At 39.9% G+C, this 22,969-nt stretch overlaps 1 protein-coding gene across 1 annotated transcript in view; it reads right to left on the bottom strand.

The window, feature by feature from the left end:
• The window catches only part of LOC113405142 (probable leucine--tRNA ligase, mitochondrial), a 119,307-nt gene that overhangs the window by 4,585 nt on the left and 91,753 nt on the right, over positions 1-22,969 (bottom strand). Inside the window, exons 17-20 of the mRNA XM_026646042.1 lie at positions 21,489-21,658; positions 20,928-21,005; positions 18,762-18,873; positions 7,553-7,680 (exon numbers count right to left, since the gene is read on the bottom strand). Of these exons, the coding sequence (XP_026501827.1) occupies positions 7,553-7,680; positions 18,762-18,873; positions 20,928-21,005; positions 21,489-21,658 (488 nt within the window). The remainder of the gene's footprint in view (positions 1-7,552; positions 7,681-18,761; positions 18,874-20,927; positions 21,006-21,488; positions 21,659-22,969) is intronic.

The raw sequence follows: 22,969 nt of genomic DNA on the forward strand, positions 1-22,969 counted from the left end.
TGTAACACTCTAAGATGTATCCCGAAACCCACTTAGAAACCCTCTGGGAGGATATGGCTTGCCCACACAATCTCTCTGCTATGGTGATAAACAGTCTCAGTGATTTCCTAAAGGGTTTGGTTCTTTGCAGGTAGAACACCAGGGCATGCTGAACATCCAGGGAGTGAAGTCTCTTGTCTTCAGAGGAAGCATGGGGTTTTGGAAAAAATATAGTTAAGTGTATCATTTGATTGATATGGAACTCAAACAATCTTGGGAAGAAATATGGGGTATAGATGGAGAAAAACCTTTTCTTTGTGAAACATTGTATAAGGAGGATCTGCCATGATGGCTCTGAACTTGCTGACCCTCCTGGCTGAAGTGATAGCCATTAAGAATGCCACCTTCATGGATAGGTGCGTCATGGCATGCCGCCATAGGATGGATCTGTGAGTGTCAAGAGGACAAGGTTAAGGTCCCGTTGAGGTGTAAGTTTAAGGCCTGGTGCAAAAGAGCAGACCTTTCATAAGTCAGACTGTAGCAGGGTGAGTAAAGATGGAGCATCCTTCCACCGGAGGAGGAAGGCACTTATTGCTGGTAGGTGTACTCGCAGTGAGTGAGACCTGAAGTCTTCAGGGACAGGAGATAGTCTAGGACAATCGGGATGCTTAAGGTGTCTGTAGAGTGTTGGTGGAGTTGTGCCCAGGTTGAAAAGCATCTCCATTTGGCCACATAGTAGGTTCTAGTAAAGTTCTTTCTGCTTTGGTTAAGGAACTTCTGAATGGGGAATGAGCATGAGCGTTCTATTTTCAATGCCCATACAAACACCAGGCTGTGAAGTGGAGTGAGTCTGGATTAGGATGCTTGATTTCCACCTCCCCATCCTGTGTTAGGAGATCTGGGAATGGGGCGGATCCTGTTTGGTGGGTGGACAGACATTGTTAGAAGTTCTGTGAAAGCAGAACTGCCTGGGCCAGTAGGATGCTAGGAGAAAGATGTTGGCTCTGTCTCGACATATCTTCCCCATGATTTGTGAAAGCAGGAAAATGGGAGGAAAGGCATATCTGAGGCCGTTCGTCCAAGACAGTACAAGAGCCTCACCTGGGGAGCCACGTCCCATGGCTCCTCTGGAACAATACAGCAGGGACTTTCAGTGCACGTGGGACGCAAAGAGGTCCCATAGCGGAGTACCGCACTGTGTGAACATCTTTGGCCGAGGGGGGGAGGAAAAGGGGCGCTCAGGCCTCTGGCTGGCCTGGGGCTCCTCTGGCCGAGGGGGTGCTCGGGACTCCTTCAGGTGGGGATGGGGGGAGGTTGGGGGCTCTGGCCATGGGGGTGGGGGGCACGTGGGACGCGTGGGCGAAAGGGGCGGAGTCGATGCTAGCCACCCCGAAGGGGGGCTCCACTCACTGCCCATGTGCCTCACCTAGACAGTATAGGCACTGTTGATGTTCATCACTGATGGAGACGGAGCGAGGGCAGGAGAAACAATTCTTGAATCCTGGGACTCTGGGCATAGTCCCAGAGCTGGGGAGGAGTTGCCCAGCTGGGGAAAAGATATATCCTAGGCTAACTATAACTTTAACTACTAACTACTAAGCTAAAATATATAACTATTCACAAATATTGTCTTTCTTTGCACGTTATACAACCTACTGAAGGAGGACATGATTCTGACACAGGCCATGTGGTGGTAAGAAGGAACTGGAGAGGCGTCGACCCGCACTGCCTTTGGTCAGGAGCATGAGGAGAACTACTTCACATGTGCGACCAAGCCAATGAACACTGCTTTGAAGAATTTCCAAACTCAGGTGCACGGTGCACATACTTACCCATCTGCGACATACACATAGGGACCAGCACCCGAAGAATAAGAAGAATAACACACATTCATATCTCTATTTCAGATTTTACGGGTCATAAAAACCTGTCTACACATGCCTACTTTGTTAAATACATAATCAGAGAATTCACTCCCATTAACAAAATTACTAGAAACGACATACCATGGGTAGTGTCAAGATGCTCATTCTGTAACATGATAACATCCTTTTAAATAGAGAGATCCAATGATTATATTATTGTATAATGTGCTCTAAACAAAAGCTCACTGTTGTAATGATTATTGTATTGTCTCTTATTTACATGACTAAGATTTATAAACCTGTTGACACTTTCTAAATAAAGACGAAGTTAAAAAGAACACAACCCAACTCCGTCTATACATTAGACCTTACTCTAATTCCTTATATGAAGCACCCCAGTAGATTTCAGCCATACGCTACAACATTTTATTGTAGCTTTTATGAAAAAATATGCAAAAGCTGTTCATCAGACTATTTCTTTTTGACAGGGGGCTGCAGAAATGCTCCATTGATGAAACATTCCAAAGAAAAAGTATAATGTCAAAATTAGTAGAGTGCTGAAAAAAACACAGGGAGACTGGATGGCTCATGAGATTCCTAATAAGATATAAAGCCTTTTACCACTAGGTCAACAGTTCAATCTATCCCAGGTTAGCAGTGGCTGATGAGATGGTAACATCTGATGCTGTTCACTGTCCTATGCAAAATGGGTTAACAAGTCTCAGTGTCATTTCCAGTGGGCAGATGTCCACAGTGCAAAAACTATCACAACCCGCATACTTGGTGCCAGTCTTGGCAGAGAAGCCACAGGACTGAATGAATATGATAAATGGATTATCTTTTCACTCCCACAAGTGGTCCCTCCAGTCAGGGCAGAGAAACATGGGCAAACTTGCACTGCAGCTGCCAACGTTGTCAGTCCTGACCTGCCATATCCTTGCTATTTGTGGCCGGGGCAGAGCTTACAAATTATGCCAAACTGCAGTGTGGTTTTGTGATGTCACCAAATATTTACAAAATGGTTTTCTTCACCACCTGATGTGAAAGGCTTGTGTATTAACTCTGTTATTAAAATACAATCTTCAGAACATCCACCACCTTTAACAAGCACTCTAGTCACATTTTAATTTTTTTTTTTTAAAAGTTACATCGGATTGTCAGCCATACCCTTGTCAACTACTATGATTAGTCACCTTTCTCTAGCCTTCAATGGGATAATATAGCCCATATCTGCGCCAGGTAGAAGTGTTAGGACCAGAAAGCCAGGGTGCAAATATTCTGTTTGTGCACCAAGTACATCCTGTGTTACTGAAAAATCTACTTCAACGTGACCTTCAAGAGGGGACAAAAACTGTGCTTGTGTCCTTTTTTGCTTCTTTACCATGTACAAAGAAGGAAGCTGTCAATTTCCTTTCTGCTACTTTTTTACATTAGAAACTCTGGATGTCATCTACTTTGGAAGATTCTTCAGGGATTGAAGCCTAGTGAAACAATGATTCTGCAAAAGATTGAACTGAGCAATTAGAGGGAGAAGACCTTTAAGTCAGACTTCCATATATTTTTTTAACACCTATCTGACTCCAATCCATTAACACCTGCAGTAAAGCAGTACAATAAGCAGCAACAAAAGTCATAAACGAGCTTTAAAAAAAACCCTTTGCAGGACTAGAATTCTGAACAATTCTGCAGGCATTGATATGTGAGGAACTCTACTTGTGTGTGTTTGCAGGATCAGATCCTAAGCGTCTAAAGAAATAAATCATTCTGCTTTTCCTTTCTAATTCATTGAGCTGACACACACCACAGTGGGTAGTTCCAGATATTTTTTACAATGCCAAATGGTATGATGTGATGTAACGGTGGGCCAAGTGCAGCTCTACCATAATGCCTGGGCCAGCAGAAATGCACACATACGGTACAGTGTATCTAAGCCTTTCTCCTGCAGGTAATCTAAGGTGTAGCAACTATTTTCTTTTGCCCGGCTCTTAAAAGGAACTGCTCTCTGTTTTCTAATTCACCTACTCCCCTTGGCTCAGAGAAGGCTTTAACATAAGAGATATTAAATCAACGTGTGCTGCTTCAGGCACACAGACTATTCCGTCTCTCTAAAAGACCTGAATTCAGGTTAGGCTCAGGGCACATTTTACTGGGCCCACTCTGGGAATTTTTTACACCATCGTTCGTTTTTAAAAGGAATATAGAGGGTTCAATAATGCTGACCATTGACAAAAAGACTCACCATACAACATGCTGGAAAACAAAGAATAGCCTGGCATTTTGCTGGATAGCATAAACAATAGAACGAGAAAGGTAAACAAAAGTTCTAATGGTCCCCCGGGTCCCCCCCTTAGGCTTCTTTTCTAAACCAAACATGGGCGGGTTTTTTTAAACTTTGCCTCATAGGTCAGATTTTCTAAATCATTTAGCATCTTTGTTGCTCTCTTTTGGACTCTCTCCAATTTGTCCACATCTTTCTTAAAGTATGGTGCCCAGAATTGGACACAGCACTCCAGCTGAGGGTCTCACCAGTGCCAAATACAGCAGGACAATTACCTCCTGTGTCTTAGATACATCACTCCTCTTAATACACCCAGAATGATATTAGCCTTTTTCACAGCTGCATCGTTGACTCATATTCAATTTGTGATCCACTATCACCCCCAGATCCTTTTCAGCAGTACCATCACCTAGCCAGTTATTCCCCATTTTGTAGTTGTGAATTTGATTTTTTCATCCTAAATCAAATACTTTGTACTGATCTTGAAGGCGAGGTGTGTATTTGTTTATCTTTTTTGTAATTTTCAGCAAAGTCCTTTTGGTTGTTTTTGAGTTACGGATGAATGAAAAAGTCATACTTTTGCCATTGTAAACCATTTAAATTACTTCTTTTTAAAATAGGACTACAGCAAAAATTGTAGTCTGAAGTTTTTGCCCACTTGGCATTAGGAACTTTCCTTTGCTTGGAGAACAAAAGGAGAAACCATAAGCAACTGAAAGATTCTTCTAAGCCGGGGCGGGCAAACTTTTTGGGCTGAGGGCTGCATCGGGTTTCCAAAATTGTATGGTGGGCAGGTTAGCGGAGGCTATGCCTCCCTAAACAGCCAGGCGTGGCCCGGCCCCACCCCCATCCAGCCCCTCCTGCTTCTCGCCCCCTGAAGGCCCCCCTGGGACTCCTGCCCCATCCAACCCACCTGTTCCCTGTCCCCTGACAGCCCCCCAGAACCCCCACCCCCCCATCCAAACCCTGCTCTCATTTCCTGACTGCCCCCCAGGGACCCCTGCCCCCATTCAACCCCCCTGTTCCCTGCCCTCTGACTGCCCAACCCCTATCCACACCCCGCCCCCTGACCACCACCCCGAACTCCCCTGCCCTCTATCCAACCTCCCCGCTCCCTGCCCCCTTACCGCGCTGCCTGGAGCACCGGTGGGTGGCGGCGCTACAGCTGCGCTGCCCAGAGTGCCAGGACAGGCAGCCGCGCTGCCTGGCTGGAGCCAGACATGCCACCATGCAGCACAGAGCACTTGGTCAGGCCGGGCTCTCCAGCTGCGCTGCCCCAGGAGCTCGCAGCCCCACTGCCCAGAGCATTGCACTGGTGGCGGAGCAAGCTGAGGCTGTGGGGGAGGGGCCGGGGGGCTAGCCTCCCGGGGCAGGAGCTCAGGGGCCAGGCAGGAGGGTCCTGCGGCCCAGATGTGGCCCACGGGCCATAGTTTGCCCACCTCTATTCTAAGCATTTGCTAAGGATTTTAGCAGAACTAAAGGCATCATATCACAGTCTGCCCATCTGGATCAACCAGGGGCTCAGGCAAGGATAAGAGATTTTGGTCTCAGTCTGTTAACAGAACAATTTGCATGAGGAAGACTATAACCAAAGTCTTCATTGTCTTTTTTTAATGTGAAGATACAGTTGTCACAATGCAAAATGATGATAAAACTGTTCACAGCTAAACTATAATGGCAAAAACTGAGAAACTCATGCATCCTGTATGCTGGTCACCCAAATGAGGTGAGGACTTAAGCATATTTATGACCACTCACATGCTACCACTACTCTGGCAATTTTCCTCCTTCTCCTTTTTTGAAAATAAACAAGGATTTTTAATCCATCCCCCAAATTAATACCAGTGTAAGGCTGTACAGTTAACAACAGACATAAGTTAAGATTCCAACAGTAACATTAACTTAGCTGCACTGTAAATATATCTAGTACTTTCTCATTTTGTTGTTCAGGTTAAATGTGTAGTGGAACAAATTATTGTTCATGTTGCAAAATGTATATCATAAAATCTGAAAGATGTGCCATGTGACCAAGTTAATCTTCTTGTTAGAATTTTAACCTGTGCATTTCCTGACTTTTTTGTGAAAATAGTTGTAGAACCTTAATGTCACCTTCATAATGTTTTTCTATTTTACATACATACACCCAAATAAAATCTTTAATTACCTGATCACATACTATTCATTATACAGATCCTGTCTTCTTCAGTGCACAGGATGGACAGAAACACAAGAGAACATTTTTACTTGTAGAGTGTGAGTGAGTGTGTGTGTGTGTGTGTGTGTGTGTGTGTGTCTCTCATGTAAAAGGATGCTCTCTTTCGTGCACTGAGTGAGGCGGGGGTCCTGTAGACCAAATAGTCTGTGACTATATAATTAACAGTTATCGTAATGCATGTGGACAAATGGCTGTAATTATAGTTACACAGGCACCAGAAGAGCTAAGCCTGGGACTCATGGCATCCCCTCCTCCAGGCTCCTAGCTCTGCAACTGTTCTCCTAAAGGCTAAAGAGACAGTTGCTGCTGCTGTGTCGCAGTCTGGAGTTAAAGCTTTGTTGGGTCTGGGAGCATGCTGAGTGCAGTCAGGAGGTTCCAGAGATTTTAGTAGCAAGTTATATTGATCATGTGCAAATGGCAACTTCCAGAGGCTCATAACTTGGACAACTCTGGATGGATTTTCATGGGGACAGCAAAAGGCATCTATCTCCCTGACCCTAGGCCTACTTCCTTACCAAATTCCAAGGTCTTGCTGCAAAGCATGAAGGTGCTATAGGTCTGCAAAGCACAACTGGAAAAAAATTGAACATTGGCAGAACTACTTTATTTCCTCATTCCTGAAAACAGTTAATAATATTTTGCTGAGATCTGCCAAAAAATGTCAGCCTGAGGTAGAGACCAAACATGGAAAATTTTAGCCCAGACAAAGTTTGGCTAAATTACAAGCAACTCAAAACAGGGTCTTACAATGGTAAGTGTTAGGTAACCTTAACGATAGGCAGAACAGCCAGTTTTGCCTATAAATATACACTTTTGTATAGATACATCATCATCAATGGATTAATAGATTAAAAATATGTAGGGGCCCCTTAGCTGATATGTTCATAATTTCTGCTTCAGACTCACTCAGCTTTGCTCTGCAGTCCCTGTCCTCAACTGTGCATAAGTCAAACCTCTTAGAGTAGTGCTATCCACAATCATACAGGTATCTCTATACTTTTTTATTCTTGGTTTCTCTTGCAAGACCACTTCACTTATTCATCTGAGCAGTCTTCCAAATTAACCAGCACAATTCTAACTTTAGCTTTCATTCTTTCTAACCTAGCATTGAGTCAATCAGCAATGTAAAACCTCAACTGTCATCCTCAAGAACAAAACTAGCAGCTAATAATGCATTCATTGACCACTGCTGAAACTCAGCTTGTAAACTCTTACCAGAACAGACATCTCTATGATATCTGGTTGCTGGAGGTATTCTGGGTCCACTTTGGGCCAGGACTGATGCAGCACATCATCATCCCACTTATGATATGTAAAAAGTTTATTCTGCACATGTGCCAAACCTACAACATAAAATTGATAAATTGCTGATCATACTTTAACTAGAACATTAAATCTTTTGAGTTTCATAAATATGTCAAAAGACTGCTTAATTTAAATCTTGTCTAAAGCAAATGCACTGGGAGGAAATAATATGGTTTAGTTTAGCATACAGCACATTATAAACAGAAAGATACACAGCATTCAGAGCTTTGAAGGGGATTTTCTTATATAATATACAGGGATTCAAATGTGACTGCTTTTCAGATTATGGTTAGAGCTCCAAAAACCTTTGCTACTTTGCCATAAGGCACAGATATAGAAGGCCAAAACTTACTCTGTTTTAATTTAAATTGATGCTACATTGTTACACACAACAAACTTTAATCTTATAGCTAGGGCCCTACCAATTTCACGGCCATAAAAAGTGTGTCATGGACCATGAAATAAGCCCTTCCCCGTGAAATCCCATCTTCCCCTGCTGCTATGAGCGCGTGAGCCAGGGGGCTCCTAGTAATGCCCATCCCCTGCACAGCCGCTCTCGGGGGAAGCTCAGACCCACCTCCAACTCTGGGAACCTCCTGCGCCTTCAGGAAGCTCCGCGGTTGCTGCTTTCAGAGTCCAGCTCTGCAGGCAGCACAGAAGTGAGGGTGACAATCCCGTGACCCGCCGACAACAGGTTTGCGACCCCCGCACAATCCCATTTTGGGTCGGGACCCCCAGGGTTACAACAACCTGAAATTTCAGATTTAAACATCTGAAAACGTGAAATCTACCAATTTTCAAATCCTGTGGCTGTGAAATTGACCATAATGGACAGTGAATTTGGTAGGGCCCTATTTATAGCCAGTCAACTTTCTGCACTCTTCACAATTGCAACTACTTCTTGTTTAAATCATTGCTTAATCTCAATCTCACAAAATATTCAATACGATACTTTTCACATTTAAATCACTAACCCTCACTGTGGCTCTATTTCTCCATCTGTAAAATGTTGTATAGCATTATTTGCAAGGCTACGTAACAAATTTCTGTAAAGTGTTTTGAGACTCTCAAATGAAAGGCTCTATAGAATTTAAGTATAAACATTATTGCATCTTTCACACTCCCTGAAATGTGTTATCAGTAGATAGAAGGAAACAGTTCTGAAATCACTCTTTCATGGAATGAACATTTAGTATGGAAATAAAATGATTTAATTTACTCCTGTTGCAGGATGAAATAAAACCACCAATTTCAGTGAACTTGAATATCTACAAAAATATTTGAACATGAAACTGACGCTTCCAGCTGCCATTGTAATTGTGTTTCTTATAAAAATCAAGGAATTTTCAGATTAAAAATACATGAGATAACACAATTCTAAATGTTTTCTTAAACTACAATTCCAATCAGAATTGCAAATTCATAGCAACTGATCAGACATGTAGTTGAAAATGCGCATATCTTGTCAACACACAGTGACAAACTCAAGGTGAAAAAGAGGTCAAAGACACATATGTGTCTTCAGCTTTCAGAGTAGGAGCCGTGTTAGTCTGTATCCGCAAAAAGAACAGGAGTACTTGTGGCACCTTAGAGACTAACAAATTTATTTGAGCATAAGCTTTCGTGGGCTACAGCCTACTTCATCGGATGCATGTAGTGGAAAATACAGTAGGAAGATATATATATACACACACACACACACACACACACACACACACACACACACAGAGAACATGAAACAATGGGTGTTACTATACACACTATAAGGAGAGTGATCAGTTAAGGTGAGCTTTTATCAGCAGGAGAGAAAAAACCTGTTTGTAGTGGTAATGAAAACGGCCCATTTCCAGCAATTGACAAGGAGATATGAGGAACTGTAGGGGGAAGGGGTGTGGGGGGGGAAATACCATTTAAATTTGTTAGTCTCTAAGGTGCCACAAGTACTCCTGTTCTTTATATGTGTCTTCAGTGACTCAAACAATAGAGTAAGGAAAAACAATAGTCTAAGATGCATTGACCCAAGAGATTTGTTCAGAATCAGCTTTATGAAGCAATTAAAAAAAAAAACTTCACAGAGCCAAAGACAGAATCCATGGTATTCCATGCATAACAAACACATTTATCATAGTGGTTAGGTAAGGCAAATGTACTGAATAAGAGCAAATGAAGGGAGAGCGAGAGTTTAACTCTCCGAAAATTAAAGTCTATCAGAAAAAAGTTGTGGACAAGCCACTTCTCTAAGTGACAGAAATACTCTAGCTATTTCCTTATTGACTCAGAAGGGGGATGGATTGGTGGGAGTTATTTCTGATCGCAATAAGAACATACAAGCATTTCCTAAGTGTGACAATGGAGGCTCCAATCTTGTTAAGTAAATATCTGACAAAATACTTCATTGGGGGCAAAATAAGAATGGATTTTTCTGTAACGGGAGTACCGAAACCAAGAAAGCAAAACTAAAGAAATCAAACAGTAGAAATCTTCATGGTGATGATTCATTTTGTCATTGACTTTAAAGAAAATAGCTGCTACAGATTCATCTCTTTTTGGCTTTTGCATGTACAGATGAGCTCACTTCTTTCCAAGTGATCACATGCCTTGCAGAAAAACATGCATACAGGCCAGGCCACTCCTTATTTTCCTGTTTAAATGGCTTCTTCATACTATTGCAGAAATACCTTCAAAAGATCTGAGACAAGACCTAAAGAGGCAGAAACTGGGTCACCTATAATCCCTGCGGAGGCTGCTAGTCCTCATAAAATAAGCAAAAGGAAAAGATTCTTCAGCAGATACAGAATATTAATACCGCAAAAGAAACGTCACTCTTTTTAAATAGATCCTTTCACTACAAGACATGTCACCATTTAGAAAGATTGAGCTCATCTATATTTTAAAAAATGTGAAAAAAATCAACAGGGCTGGTTTCCGAAAATGCAGTTAGACAGGAAACCAAAATGAAGGTTTCACTTACCTTGCCTGGTTGGTTTCCTGTCTTAATTCACATTCTATAAGCTCCAGAATGCAAGAATCATATTTTGTTACATAATTTCAGAACAAAACAAATAAGAATGGAGCTTTCGTCGTCACAATCTTGAATTGCTTGTACATTTTTAAAAACTAGCCATCAAAAATAGAAATACAGAATCATAGGTTTAGGAGGGACCGCAAGGGTCATCTAGTGTAACCCCTTGCCATGATGCAGGATTTGTTGTGTCTAAACCACCCAAGACAGATGGCTATCCAGCCTCCTTTTGAAATAACTCATTCTGCTGTACTATATTAAAAAATATGATTTGAACCAATAATTTGGCATTTCTACCAGACTTATCTTTTGAAATTATGAATTTTAACACTTATCTTTGGTCTTGCTTATGTTGGGTTCTCATAGGTGGAGAAGTTACCTGATGAAATACACATTACAAAGAAACATGTATTTTGCTTATATTTTCATAGCCTGTCTTGTTGTGTTGGCTATGCAGTCTACTGCAGGAGTAGTTCCTAAATCCCAACTGATCTATTTAGTAATTATTTATGTCGGGTCATAAATGTGCATAGATCTTTATAGGCTGATAAAAGGCAACATCCCTGCTAAGGGATGCCCACGGCCCTGATCCTGCCTCTGGATCCGCCTGGGTGGTATGCACTCTTACCCCATACAGAGCCACGCAGGTCCAAGGGTCCAGCCCTGCAGCTCGAATTACAGGATCAGGGTTCAAGTTAAAACACAACATTGTAAAAGGCGGAAACAAACACTGGTGAGTGTGAAAGAGTGGGTTATGGGGAACGGAGGACATGGTTTAAAACAACAAGATCATGTGAATGCTTTGATTAGTAGTGTGAAAGTCATGAGAATTTCATAATAATAATAGTTCCCATAAAATACTGGTTTTGGTGGAGAAAAATACAGATTATTGGCCACATGGAAAATTTGTTTTGAGGAAGGGCTAAAAAGGGAGGGGGAAGCAAGGCAGCTCACAGATCACATTAGCACAATGCTCCCAAGCTTACAGGGCCACATGAAAGAAGGCACAGAGACAAGCATGGTAGAATGAAACAATGGATGCAACTACGCTAGAAAAAAATTGTACCTGTACTTTTCCAGCGGTACTACAGCTGCACTGGTGCTGGAATAGGAGTACAAATGTTTCTAGTGTACATAAGGGCAAAGAGGCATGTAGCCTGGGATGGGGGAGAAGGAAAAGTCAAAAGAAGTTTGCACAGACAGGTAGGCAGATGGTAGCGCTGTGAAGGCAAGGAAGAGGGGTGACTGAATGTGACGAGGGAGGTGAGAGGAAGCCAGTGGAGGGACCTGAAGTGGCTGTGATCAGAGTTTAAGGCAAGGGTTTTAGGCAGAGATATGGAAATATTAGAAAGGGGCAGCACAGAATGATCATATATGAATGTGATGCAAGTATTTGTTATTCAAGGGGTATTTTAGCAATCTCTGGGTTTGGCAGAGACAAAACAATGAGAGTCTGCATTGAGTAAAAATACCATCACACAGACAAATGAAGTGTTCTCAAGCAGCTCTGTACAGCCATTTACAATATTTAGCAGATTTTCATGTTTGATTAGTATTCTATTTGCCTCTGCAATCAATTCCAAGTATATTGTCATCACTCTACTTTGCTCTTGGTATATTTCTGTACTGGGGTTTTAAATGGACCTTCCCATTAAATAAAATCAAACCAGAGGAATATCAGGATGCACATTTGGTAGTACAGGAGGTACATGTCTGCAGAGCACATGTGCTATGCTTTGCAACAGCAGAACAATTAAGTCAATACAGTACTACCATAGCTGTTTCCAAACAGCTGGGAGGAAAGTTGTGCAATGTTACTAGTACCACACAAGTGGGTATCCAAAGCTAAACTTAAACTTAGCTGAATACAATCCCATGGAGGACCATTTTGTATGTCTCACAGCAGGAATCCATAAACATCAAACAACTTTATGGGATGCAGGCCTAGATTTCTAGAGCCAGAGTTTTGGAATGTTCTCCCATTTAGCTTACTCCAACTGCATCCTTCTGAACAAGGCTCACCATGGTTTTTCCTTCTCAATTCATACAGATGTATTATTCTTGATCTGACAAGAAACTGGTGGCAAGTTTCTATATTGGATCAGGGTTCTTTTGATATTTGGTCATGTTGCTTATTGAGATTTCTGCTTTTAGATTTTTGTGGGGACTTTGATAATGCACTCAAAGGCCTTTGGGTTTTGTGAGCCATGAAAATACAAGTGTATCGCTAAACAAAAAACATTTCACACACTGCACTTAAACTAGCTTTGCACAGTTACTATTATTGACCTAGCTTGTAAGGTACATTGTCCTAGGCCATCCTGAGTCATTCTTTCCTCCACAGGATAAATGACTCAGGAATCCTCTGCTCCAGCACTACAACTCCACTCCACTCTCTCTGTGTGGGGTGGAACGGTGTCCTGTACTTCTCTGAGACTCTTCCAGGGCATTTATAAACGGTCAAAATCTAGTGAGAAAGCTCTGAAAGGAGCATAGTTCAGATGATGAAGACCAAATATATCAATGGTAAATATGTGGTTTGTGCAAGGACAAAGCAAAATTACCCGTCCTTTTAGTAACTTTAACGGAATTTTTATTTAGCCCTTATTCTTCAGATAAAACTCTGACAGCAGCCAGTGGAGGTTTTCCCTGAGCAAGGACTGAGTTAAAACTGAATCAGGATTTCAGGAATGAGACTATTGTAATGACTGTTAATTTGTTGCCAAGACAATTATGGCATCATAAATACCAGTAATTATGCTAAATTTCACTAAATCATGAAAAGTGGATGAAGTGACCATGCTTGTTTAACACATATCACATGGCACTTTCACCTTTTCATGACAGAAGTAGGTCTAGCACAAATGAAACTTCTCAAAACAAGCAGCTACACATACTTGCCTGGATGAGAAAATACCGGGTAAGCACAAACACACAAAAAAGAGTCTCAAATTTAGCAGTGGTGCATGTATATTCCTCAGATACAAGGTTTCAGGAAGGAAATAGATTTCCTCATCCTGTTAGTGTTCACAGACTGCCAAAATGTATGTCAGCCTGATGAACTCTTCACACACTGAGGGGCTATATTAACTGTTGTTGGTTTGGGGGGTTTTTTGGTTAAACTATAGAGTAGTGTATACTGCGTAACAGAATTAAGCTGACACAAAGACACTGGAAACAGTTCCTGCCCTCAGCTGGAGAAAGGGTCACTTCCCAAAAAAGTAAGATACAAAAATATCAAAGTACTGTAACTACTCAGTTATTATTGCTCAACTGCTGAAAGATAATACACTTATCAGACAGCATTCAAATAGCCTTTCCCTATACACCTCTACCTCGATATAACGCTGTCCTTGGGAGCCAAAAAAATCTTATCATGTTATAGGTGAAACCGCATTATATCAAACTTGCTTTGATCCACCGGAGTGCGCAGCCCTACCCCCCTGGAGCACTGCTTTACCGCGTTATATCCGAATTCGTGTTATATCGGGTTGCATTATATTTGGGTAGAGGTGTACTCAAACTGGAAAAATGTACTGCTCAGGCCTAAGTAGATTTCTCTGCTTATCCAAAGTTCTGCTTGAAATATATAAACAAAATGGTCACATATAAACCAAACAAATAAAGCAGTTTTCAGTCACTGATGTGCAGAAATTATTGGGTTTTGATTCTATTTTACAAAAATGTTCCTTTCTTGTGCATTATAATCTATAAAAAAGAAGGGTTATAATACAAGGCTAAATATTACACCAGAGGGATTCTGTGGCATTAAACCCAGAGTGCTGATTTTGAGTGCTTTGCCATTGGACCATAAGAACCAGAAGGTGGTGGACTAAAAGTTAAATTATACATCATCTCTGTTGTGATGCCTAAAAAACCCTTGATAATATCTAGGCAGCTGATGTCTCATCACACTATTCACAACTGTTTCCATGTTAGCTTGTGCTCTCCCTGCCTGTTTGTTGTTTTTTCCTGTTGTCTTTTGTCACGTACTTAGATTGTAAGAGCTTTGGGGGCAGGTACTGTCTTTTCATGATGTGTGTATACAGTGCCAAGCACAATGGGGCCCTGATTGGGGAGGCTTGGTGCTACTGAAATACAAAAGTGATGTTAGTTTAAAGCAGAATTTGTCTGTTGCAATATCTTCTTACACACTTCATTCTTGCCCATAAGCTTGGAAGAATTCAATTTTTATTGGTAAATGTTGGAAAACATCAATTTCACTGTATACCCAGACAAAAAATAATTTGCATCAATAATAGAAATGTACAGATAGGTAAAGAAAGAAAAATGCTGCTAGAGAATTATTGGATTATTGATTTAAGCATATTTACTTTGTATATTTTGATGTCTGATATTGACAATAAAGTTATAACTTTATAAGGCTCTAATGTTTGGAATCTCAATGTCTACTGTCATTAAATAATTATTGTCTGACCCCCATAACTTCCTGCAACTGTGAAAATTTCATAGAATCATAGAATATCAGGGTTGGAAGGGACCTCAGGAGGTCATCTAGTCCAACCCCCTGCTCAAAGCAGGACCAATCCCCAGACAGATTTTTGCCCCAGATCCCTGAATGGCCCCCTCAAGGATTTAACTCACAACCCTGGGGTTATTAGCAGGCCCATGCTCAAACCACTGAGCTATAAATAGATTCAAAATAGAAAAAAATCCTTAAAAATAATCAATATCTGTTGAAATTATATATAAAAAAGGATTTTGCCAAGCTTACCCATAGTCAGTGACGAGAAGCAGCTGAAAAGATTAATGAGATTATACTACTAAAATGTAATACAGTCTAGAAGGCAGCTTAATTATACTGCAAAGTACTATGCAAAACACTCAAACTGTGCTCTCTCTCTTTTTTAAAGGCTGTAATGCATTAAATGTTAGGTATATTTAATTACCCAATAAACACTCCCTAGTTGCAAAATACTATTAACACAGCAAAATCCTTTCTTTTCAAGGATAGTTCAAATAAAGGAGTGTAACATGATGCAGGGTAAACAGAAGAATCTGTTTTCCTGTTCAATGTTGTTCTTAGCCAACAGGAAAAATATCTATTTAATTATTAAGACTTGTCTGATTCTATCTTTAGAAAGAAAATTCTTCTTAAATTCATTACTGAAAGAAACAAAAAGTAAATTAAAGGGACTGTATCAGATTAAATTTTAGGGCCAAAATTTAGATAGCAAATATATAGCTTTATTACTATTTGTATTACTGTAGCACCTCCAACTAAGATTGGGGCTCAACTGTGGTAGGTACTGTACAAACACAAAGTAAGAGACACAGACCATGCCTTGTAGAAAATACAAGCAAAATACAGGAGACAGAAAGAGTGGAGAAAGGAAATACTATCATCCCTATTTTATAGCTGTGAAACCAAGGCACAGAGATAATTACCCCTATTTTGCAGATGGAGAACTGAAGCACAAACAGAGATTAAGTGGAGGATTTAAAAATCTTAATATTAATGTTTTCTTTTTAAAAACAGTGAAAAGATTGTTTAACTGTCCAGTCCAATATCTTATTAAACACTTCTTTTCCAGTAGGTCTGATTATAACTGTAATGATAAGGTGTACAAATATCAGGTAAAAGGTACAGTCAACACAAATCGCTTATAACTTTACAAGTTATGCTCATATATGTGTGAATGTCTTTAAAATCTTAAAGCGATAGTTCTTGAAATAATCCAAGAATTTACCTCTGTATACAATGGGATTGAAGAAAATGCCTAAATTGCTGATTATCAAGGGTTAGAAGATCAGGAATGCAGACTCATATGTTTGAGAACATTAACCTGCTTCCCTGTTATTGAATAACTTGGCTCTAGATGGATACTTTTCACAGATGTCTTGATTGAATAATGACAAATGTTGGATCCTCTCCAAGTAACACGATTTATATACTATATAAAGCAGACAATAGTAACACACACTTGATCTCTCTTGTGATAAAATAGCTTAACTATAGCATGTAATGATGATCAGGATGATACAGAAAGCTTCTCATATTCAATCCATACGATTCTGAGTTTAGCAATCTAAACAAACTGTTTTTGTAGTTGTAGGCTAACCTCATTTGTGCATGAGGTGGAGTCTCTGGACAACACAACTGCATCTTCAAATATATGTAGCAAGAGAAAAGAGCACAAGTCCATTAATTAGTGTTCTTGCTCTGTATTCTCATATCATATATAGGCCAGATCCTGAAAAATGCTGAGCATCCACAGCTCCCAAAGACTTTAAATGAGAACTGAGGGCATTCTGTATTTTGCAGGCTCAGGTCCTATGTTTGACCAGAGAGAGATCTGAGCCAAGACATGTTGGTAGTTTTTGTCATTTTACCAAACATATTTCATAATTCTCTATTCATTAATATTATTTGTATTTCAGCAGTGCCTAGAGGCCTCAGTTAGTGTTCCCACCCCCATTATGCTTGGCACTGTATGCAGATGTAATAAAAACTCCGAACAGTTGGAAGATCAGATTGTGGCAATTATAGTAATTTCTGTGCAAACAAAGAGAAAAATGAATTTTGGTTGATGGTTTACAGGCAAGAGAAAATTTCCACATAACCAAATATTCCAATATCTATTACCTGTAAACCATCAACTAAAATTAATATTTCTCCTCAAGAATCCTTTTCTCTGGCAGTTAGTATTACAATGCTATACGTGGCTCTGAAAAATAAGCTATTTACAGCAGCACCTCAGAGTTGTGAACACCAGAGTTACAGACTGACTAGTCAACCACACACCTCATTTGGAACCGGAAGTACGTAATCAGGCAGCAGCAGAGACCAAAAAAAAAAAAAAGCGAATACAGCACAGTACTGTGTTAAATGTAAACTACTAAAAATATAAAGAGAGTTTAAAAAAAAGATTTGACAAGGTAAGGAGATAGTTTCTGTGCTTGTTTCATTTAAATTAAGATGGTTAAAAGCAGCATTTTTTTTCTGCATAGCAAAGTTTCAAAACTGTATTAAGTCAATGTTCAGTTGTAAACTTTTGAAAGAACAACCATAACGTTTTGTTCAGTTACGAACATTTCAGAGTTATGAACAACCTCCATTCCTGAGTTGTTCTTAACTCTTGAGGATCTATTGTAGTAGCTCTGCTGAGTCAAACAACTACAGCATGAAGATCTTTGCTTCTGAATGTTGCTTCATAAAATGCAATGCCCAAGGTAACACAGTCCATCGTGGCCAACTTTAAAAGGGAATACATTCCCATTTTCTCACATATATCTTGGCATTTCTATCAACAAATCATTAATATGATTGCTGCTGACTTCTGAATTCTGGTATGTACCTCCCTCACCCTACTGATGGCAACCCTAGCAGGGTTGTAAGGTTTGGCCAACTTAGGGGTTCAGATATTAAGGTACGCAGCTGATGTAAGTCTTAAGCAAGGTTTTATCTCAAGTCCCCTAAAGGAGTTAACTCACATCAGCATGTCCCTAGTTGTCCAGGGAATGCTACAATAGTAGTACTATGAATCCACAACCCTTCATGCTGCTTGGCACATAGCCCTGTAGACAGGGGTCCTCTTAGCCCAAACTCATCACAGAGATGAGTACAAACCCTTCTTTTAAAAGGTCTGTTTCCTTCCCCAGGCCCAGCTGTCAGCTTTTCCCTCCATGACAGCCTGTACAAGCCCTTCTGGGTGTGGCAGGTCCTTTTTCCTCTCACCCAAAGAAACGTAACCTTTTCCTCACACATCACATCACCCCCACAGAAAAACTACAATGTGACCATATATATAAATCATGAAAGCAGAAAGTGCAGAGTGATCAATCTGTAAGACTCAGGTTACTGTAGGAATTATATGGGTGAGGGAGAATGACAGGCATGAGGACATTACTAAACCCGACTCCCTGGGGAGGGAAAGTTGTGTGTTTGGGGGTTATGGTGACTGACTGAGGAGATGACAGGTCTTGATCTGTGGGCTATCAAGTGCCTAGGAGGTGCATCGTTTTTAAGATGCTTCTTGCAAACTTATCTAGTTATTATGATGTAACTTCCTTGGAAATTATTTCCCCAATCTTATTTTTTCTGCAGGAGTAATAAAAAGCATTTTATGCAAATACCTTTCCATAGCTCTGAGGCTATGTGCGGGGCCATAGGTGCAACCATAATACAAAGAGTTGCCAAAGCATCTTCAAATTCTGCACTGTGGAGAATGAGAGGTTGAGAGGCTTGCTATGGAAAAGGGGAAGAAAAAGAAACAGAAATGGTAAGTATAAATATTCCTATAAAAAGGCAGTTTGTAATGGAGAGAATGAAATAATAAAAACATAAATCAATGCCTAAGTCCAGAAAAAGTCCCATTTTACAATGAATAAAAAGCTTAAAAAAGGCATGGAGGATGAAAATGGAAACCATTCCAAATTCTTGCTCCCAAAGTGCATCACTGGAAAGAGCTGCGCACAGAGGACCCTTACACAGAGCTCAGGCACCAGCACTCTTATAAAATGGTTACAAACTTGGACTCCGAAAAAGGATCAGTGTGGCTGGACCCCTGGGGGTGTTGGGGGTCTGCTCATATGGAAGCCTTTGTATGAATGGGGCCTTGAAGAGAATTCTGGGTACTGGAATGTGTTTTCCCACACACCTCCAGAAGTGCAGTGCCCAGTAAATTCACAATTCATTTAAAAAAACCATGTCAGAATATTAAGCCAGACCAGAAATGTAACCATGGCATGTGTTTTACTGAGATAGGGCTCATTAGAATAGGATCCTGGCCTGGTCTAGATAAAGCTGGTATAGAGTTAAAGAGATCTAAAAAAAATGTGGGAGTGAAAAACATAGGAAAATCTTTTGTGGTTCAAGTCTTTATTATTTTTGTAGTGGTTCTTTATAAGTTCTTGTGAAAGGTGCCGGACCGACAGCATATGAAATTGAAATCCCCTGTTTATCATTTATCTCTAGAAAAGGTAGAACATAGGTGGAAGCTATGCAAGCTTTCCCCTATTCTGCCCTGCCAGCATGCTTCCACTCTGAGCTGGAGGAACCATCTCCAATGATGAGGATGGTTCAGTTTCTATGTATATTCAATTCTTCATCTTTGTCTAGGGCTTGACTAAGTTTAGTACTTTGTTTTTTCCTCAAATTTTAATTTTCACACATCTCCACACTTCCTGGTTTCAGCTGGGATTGAAAGAGGAAGTACTGAAATGTTACAAGGAAACTTGTGCTTGAAAGATACCCACCCTTATTTCTTGACCACAGAATTTAGAGTGGTGTTCAAGTATTCGGATGTTTGTCTGAAGTGATATGAATCTCTGATCTGGAGAAAAAACCTCACATTTTCAATCCCATGAACTATGTAGTCTCTAGGATTTTTGCTATTTCAATACAGTATTTGCATATGTCTTAGGGGGACTTGTTTTAAGTGTTGTAATTTAACCAACAACTGGCTTAGAATCACAAGTTAAAGTCTAATTACAATTAATTGCAATCAAAGATGAAAAATATCAATGTTTAATTTGACCTCTAATTTTGGTCACTGTAAAATTAAACAGAATTAATTCCTCAATCAAGTATAGCACAATAATAAAGGCAACAGTTATTATATTTGACCTATCACCACTTGGCTAATCTGCAGTATGATGGTTCAAATTAAGAGTGCCAAATTAAAGTTATTTTATAAAAAAAAAAAAAGATTTTCCAGGCTTTCTTAATGTCAAAAAGCTCTAGTGCTGAAAGTGATCTCAGAGGAATGCAAGGGATTTGTGATTTTGCCCATCAGTAGTAACAATATTTCTTTTTTATTTATTGGAATGATTATAGTAACTAATTTCTTTAAAAAGACTAACTTCTAATTTAAAACAAAACTGAATGAAGAACTCAAAGGGGCTTCCCTTTAAATTATTGGACACAGATGTAAACAACAAAACAATCAGGTGGTTTAGATCCTTTCTATATATGTGTGTATGTATCTCTGCATAGGTCCACAAATGGAATGGAAGATACTAAAATTAAATAACCCACTTAGTTAAAAAGTTTTAATGTTAGTCAGATTCCTCTTTAAGCTATTCATGGCAATATATAGTACACTAGTGTACACTTCATTTGAATTGATGTACGATGCAAGTTTATGGGGCCATAAAAGCAATAGTTGTAGTAATGGTAGTAATTATTTATAATATGATATAAGATAGACAAAGACTATGCTCCTATTTTGGCTGTACAGTTGTATGTCCAGAGATTGAAAAAGAGGTTATTGCATAAGCTCTTTTAGATGTCATACTTACTGAGAGTACGTTAGTGAGGCCCATCAGTTGAGAGATTGCAGCATTAAACAAGTAATCTTTTGTGAAGTAACTTGTTACCTAGTTATACAAAAAATGTTCACTTTCATTAGTTACTTACAATTTCCATATACTGAGCATTTTGCTTTTTAGAAAAAAAACAACATTAACAATCAGCTGCAAATTGCAATGTGCATACACATAGAATCATAGAACTGGAAGGGACCTTGAGAGGTCATCTAGTCCAGTCCCCTGCACTTGTGACAGGACTAAGTATTACCTTTCTCTCAAAACAATATCACACATACACACACCCCATATGCAATCTGCGGAGGTGATATTCCTGTGATAAATTAAATTATGAAAAACCGTGCTTATCCAGACCTCACTCTCCCCAGGCTTACGCAGAGAAAGTTTCCCAATTAAAATAGTTTTGATGGAATAATCTGAAGACACACTTTTTGATCTGCTAACACAAGAAGTCAGGCACACTGCTGGTGCATGATATAACAACACTAGTAATCTATCTAGTCATTTTCAAAATAGTTAAGAGTTCCTTTTAACCTCAGAGACCACAAGGTTCTTCCGCTCCCAGATCTTTTTGGCTTCAGCCTTCTCCTTCTCGTTCAACAGCTGAGGATTGAGCACAGTGCTGGAAGTCCTGGCTTCTATAAATTTGGTTGCTAGGATCCAAAGGCGTGACTGCCATCTTCGTACACCAGGGACAGCATCAGCTGAGTTTAATGACAGATTTCAGAAAGAGGGAGACTTGAGTTGTAATGAATGAAGCCAACACATCAAAAAGAAACAGAAAGAAAATTGTACCACAGAGTTCCATACCATTGAACATTGAAGGGGAAATTACATGTTGCAAGAAAAACCTCAGTGTAATTGAAAATACATTTAAAAAATTGTTAGGTTGCTTTAATGAAGACAAATGAACACTACTGGAAATCAAGAATATTTTCTAAGTAGCATTTCAATGTATTATCCTAACTGTATAATACAATCCACTATCAAGCCTAATGTAAGAATAACCTCAGTTGACCTGTCAACTACTCAGGAAAACAGTCTTTTTTTATATGCTTTTATCTGCAAGAAAGATGGGACAAACTCCTGAATGGAGATGTTTCTTTTAAACTTTCTTCTATAGTGATGACAGAAATTACATATCAATATATAGTGTCTGCCATGGTAATGAAAGACAAAGGGCCAGATTACTTGGGATCATCTATTTAGCACCCAGCTCAGTTTGGGGAGCAGGGACTGCAAGGGTGGCTATAAGCCACCTTTATGTCCTCCCTAATCCTTGGGGTCACCAGTCCAGTCTCTTAAGTTGTCCCAGCCTCTGAGGCTGCTCCTCTAGCTGGGGACAGTTTGAGTACAACAGTGCTCAGGCCACACGTCTATACTTGAGAGCAGTGGAAGGGAGGAGTGAAGTGGTCAGGGATGAGTGGGTGGCATAAGAGCTGCTACACCACCTGGGAATTCCCCATCCTGAGATGATCCCCAAATGTCTGGTTACAATAGATTTAAGGCTGTTTTACATCACTGGAAAAGTGTAAAGCAGCTTTAATGAGGCCAAGTATCTGACCCAGTGTTATTACATAATATTGCACAGTTTCTTGCCAAAAATAAGCCAATGCTATGTTTACCAGTGTGGCCCCTTCAGGATGAATGTACATTATTTTGTTACTGTAAGGAGAAGACAGGCCTTAGGCAGTGTTTACAGAAGGCTTATTACACTGTTTTCATTATCTTTCCTTCCCATTTTCTTTTTGAAAATTTGTTAACTGTTTCTTTACTGTTTTTCCAATATTCCCTTAGCAAGAGGTGACTCTCAAAAAATATCTTTCTTTACACTACTCTGTGTTTGACAAGAGACTTGTCTGAATGGCAAAATGCTTTTCTCCTAGCATTGTATAAGATATCTGTGCTTGTACGTATGAAAGAATGTGTGTATAATATAACCATCAAACTGTAATAATACTTTGCAAAATAACACCTTTTATCCAAGGATTGCATAGCACTTACAAAAAGGGGAT

The sequence above is a fragment of the Terrapene carolina genome, unplaced genomic scaffold (genome assembly GCF_002925995.2).
Source record: "Terrapene carolina triunguis isolate 2854851 unplaced genomic scaffold, T_m_triunguis-2.0 Scaffold34021, whole genome shotgun sequence".
NCBI lineage: Eukaryota > Metazoa > Chordata > Testudines > Emydidae > Terrapene > Terrapene triunguis.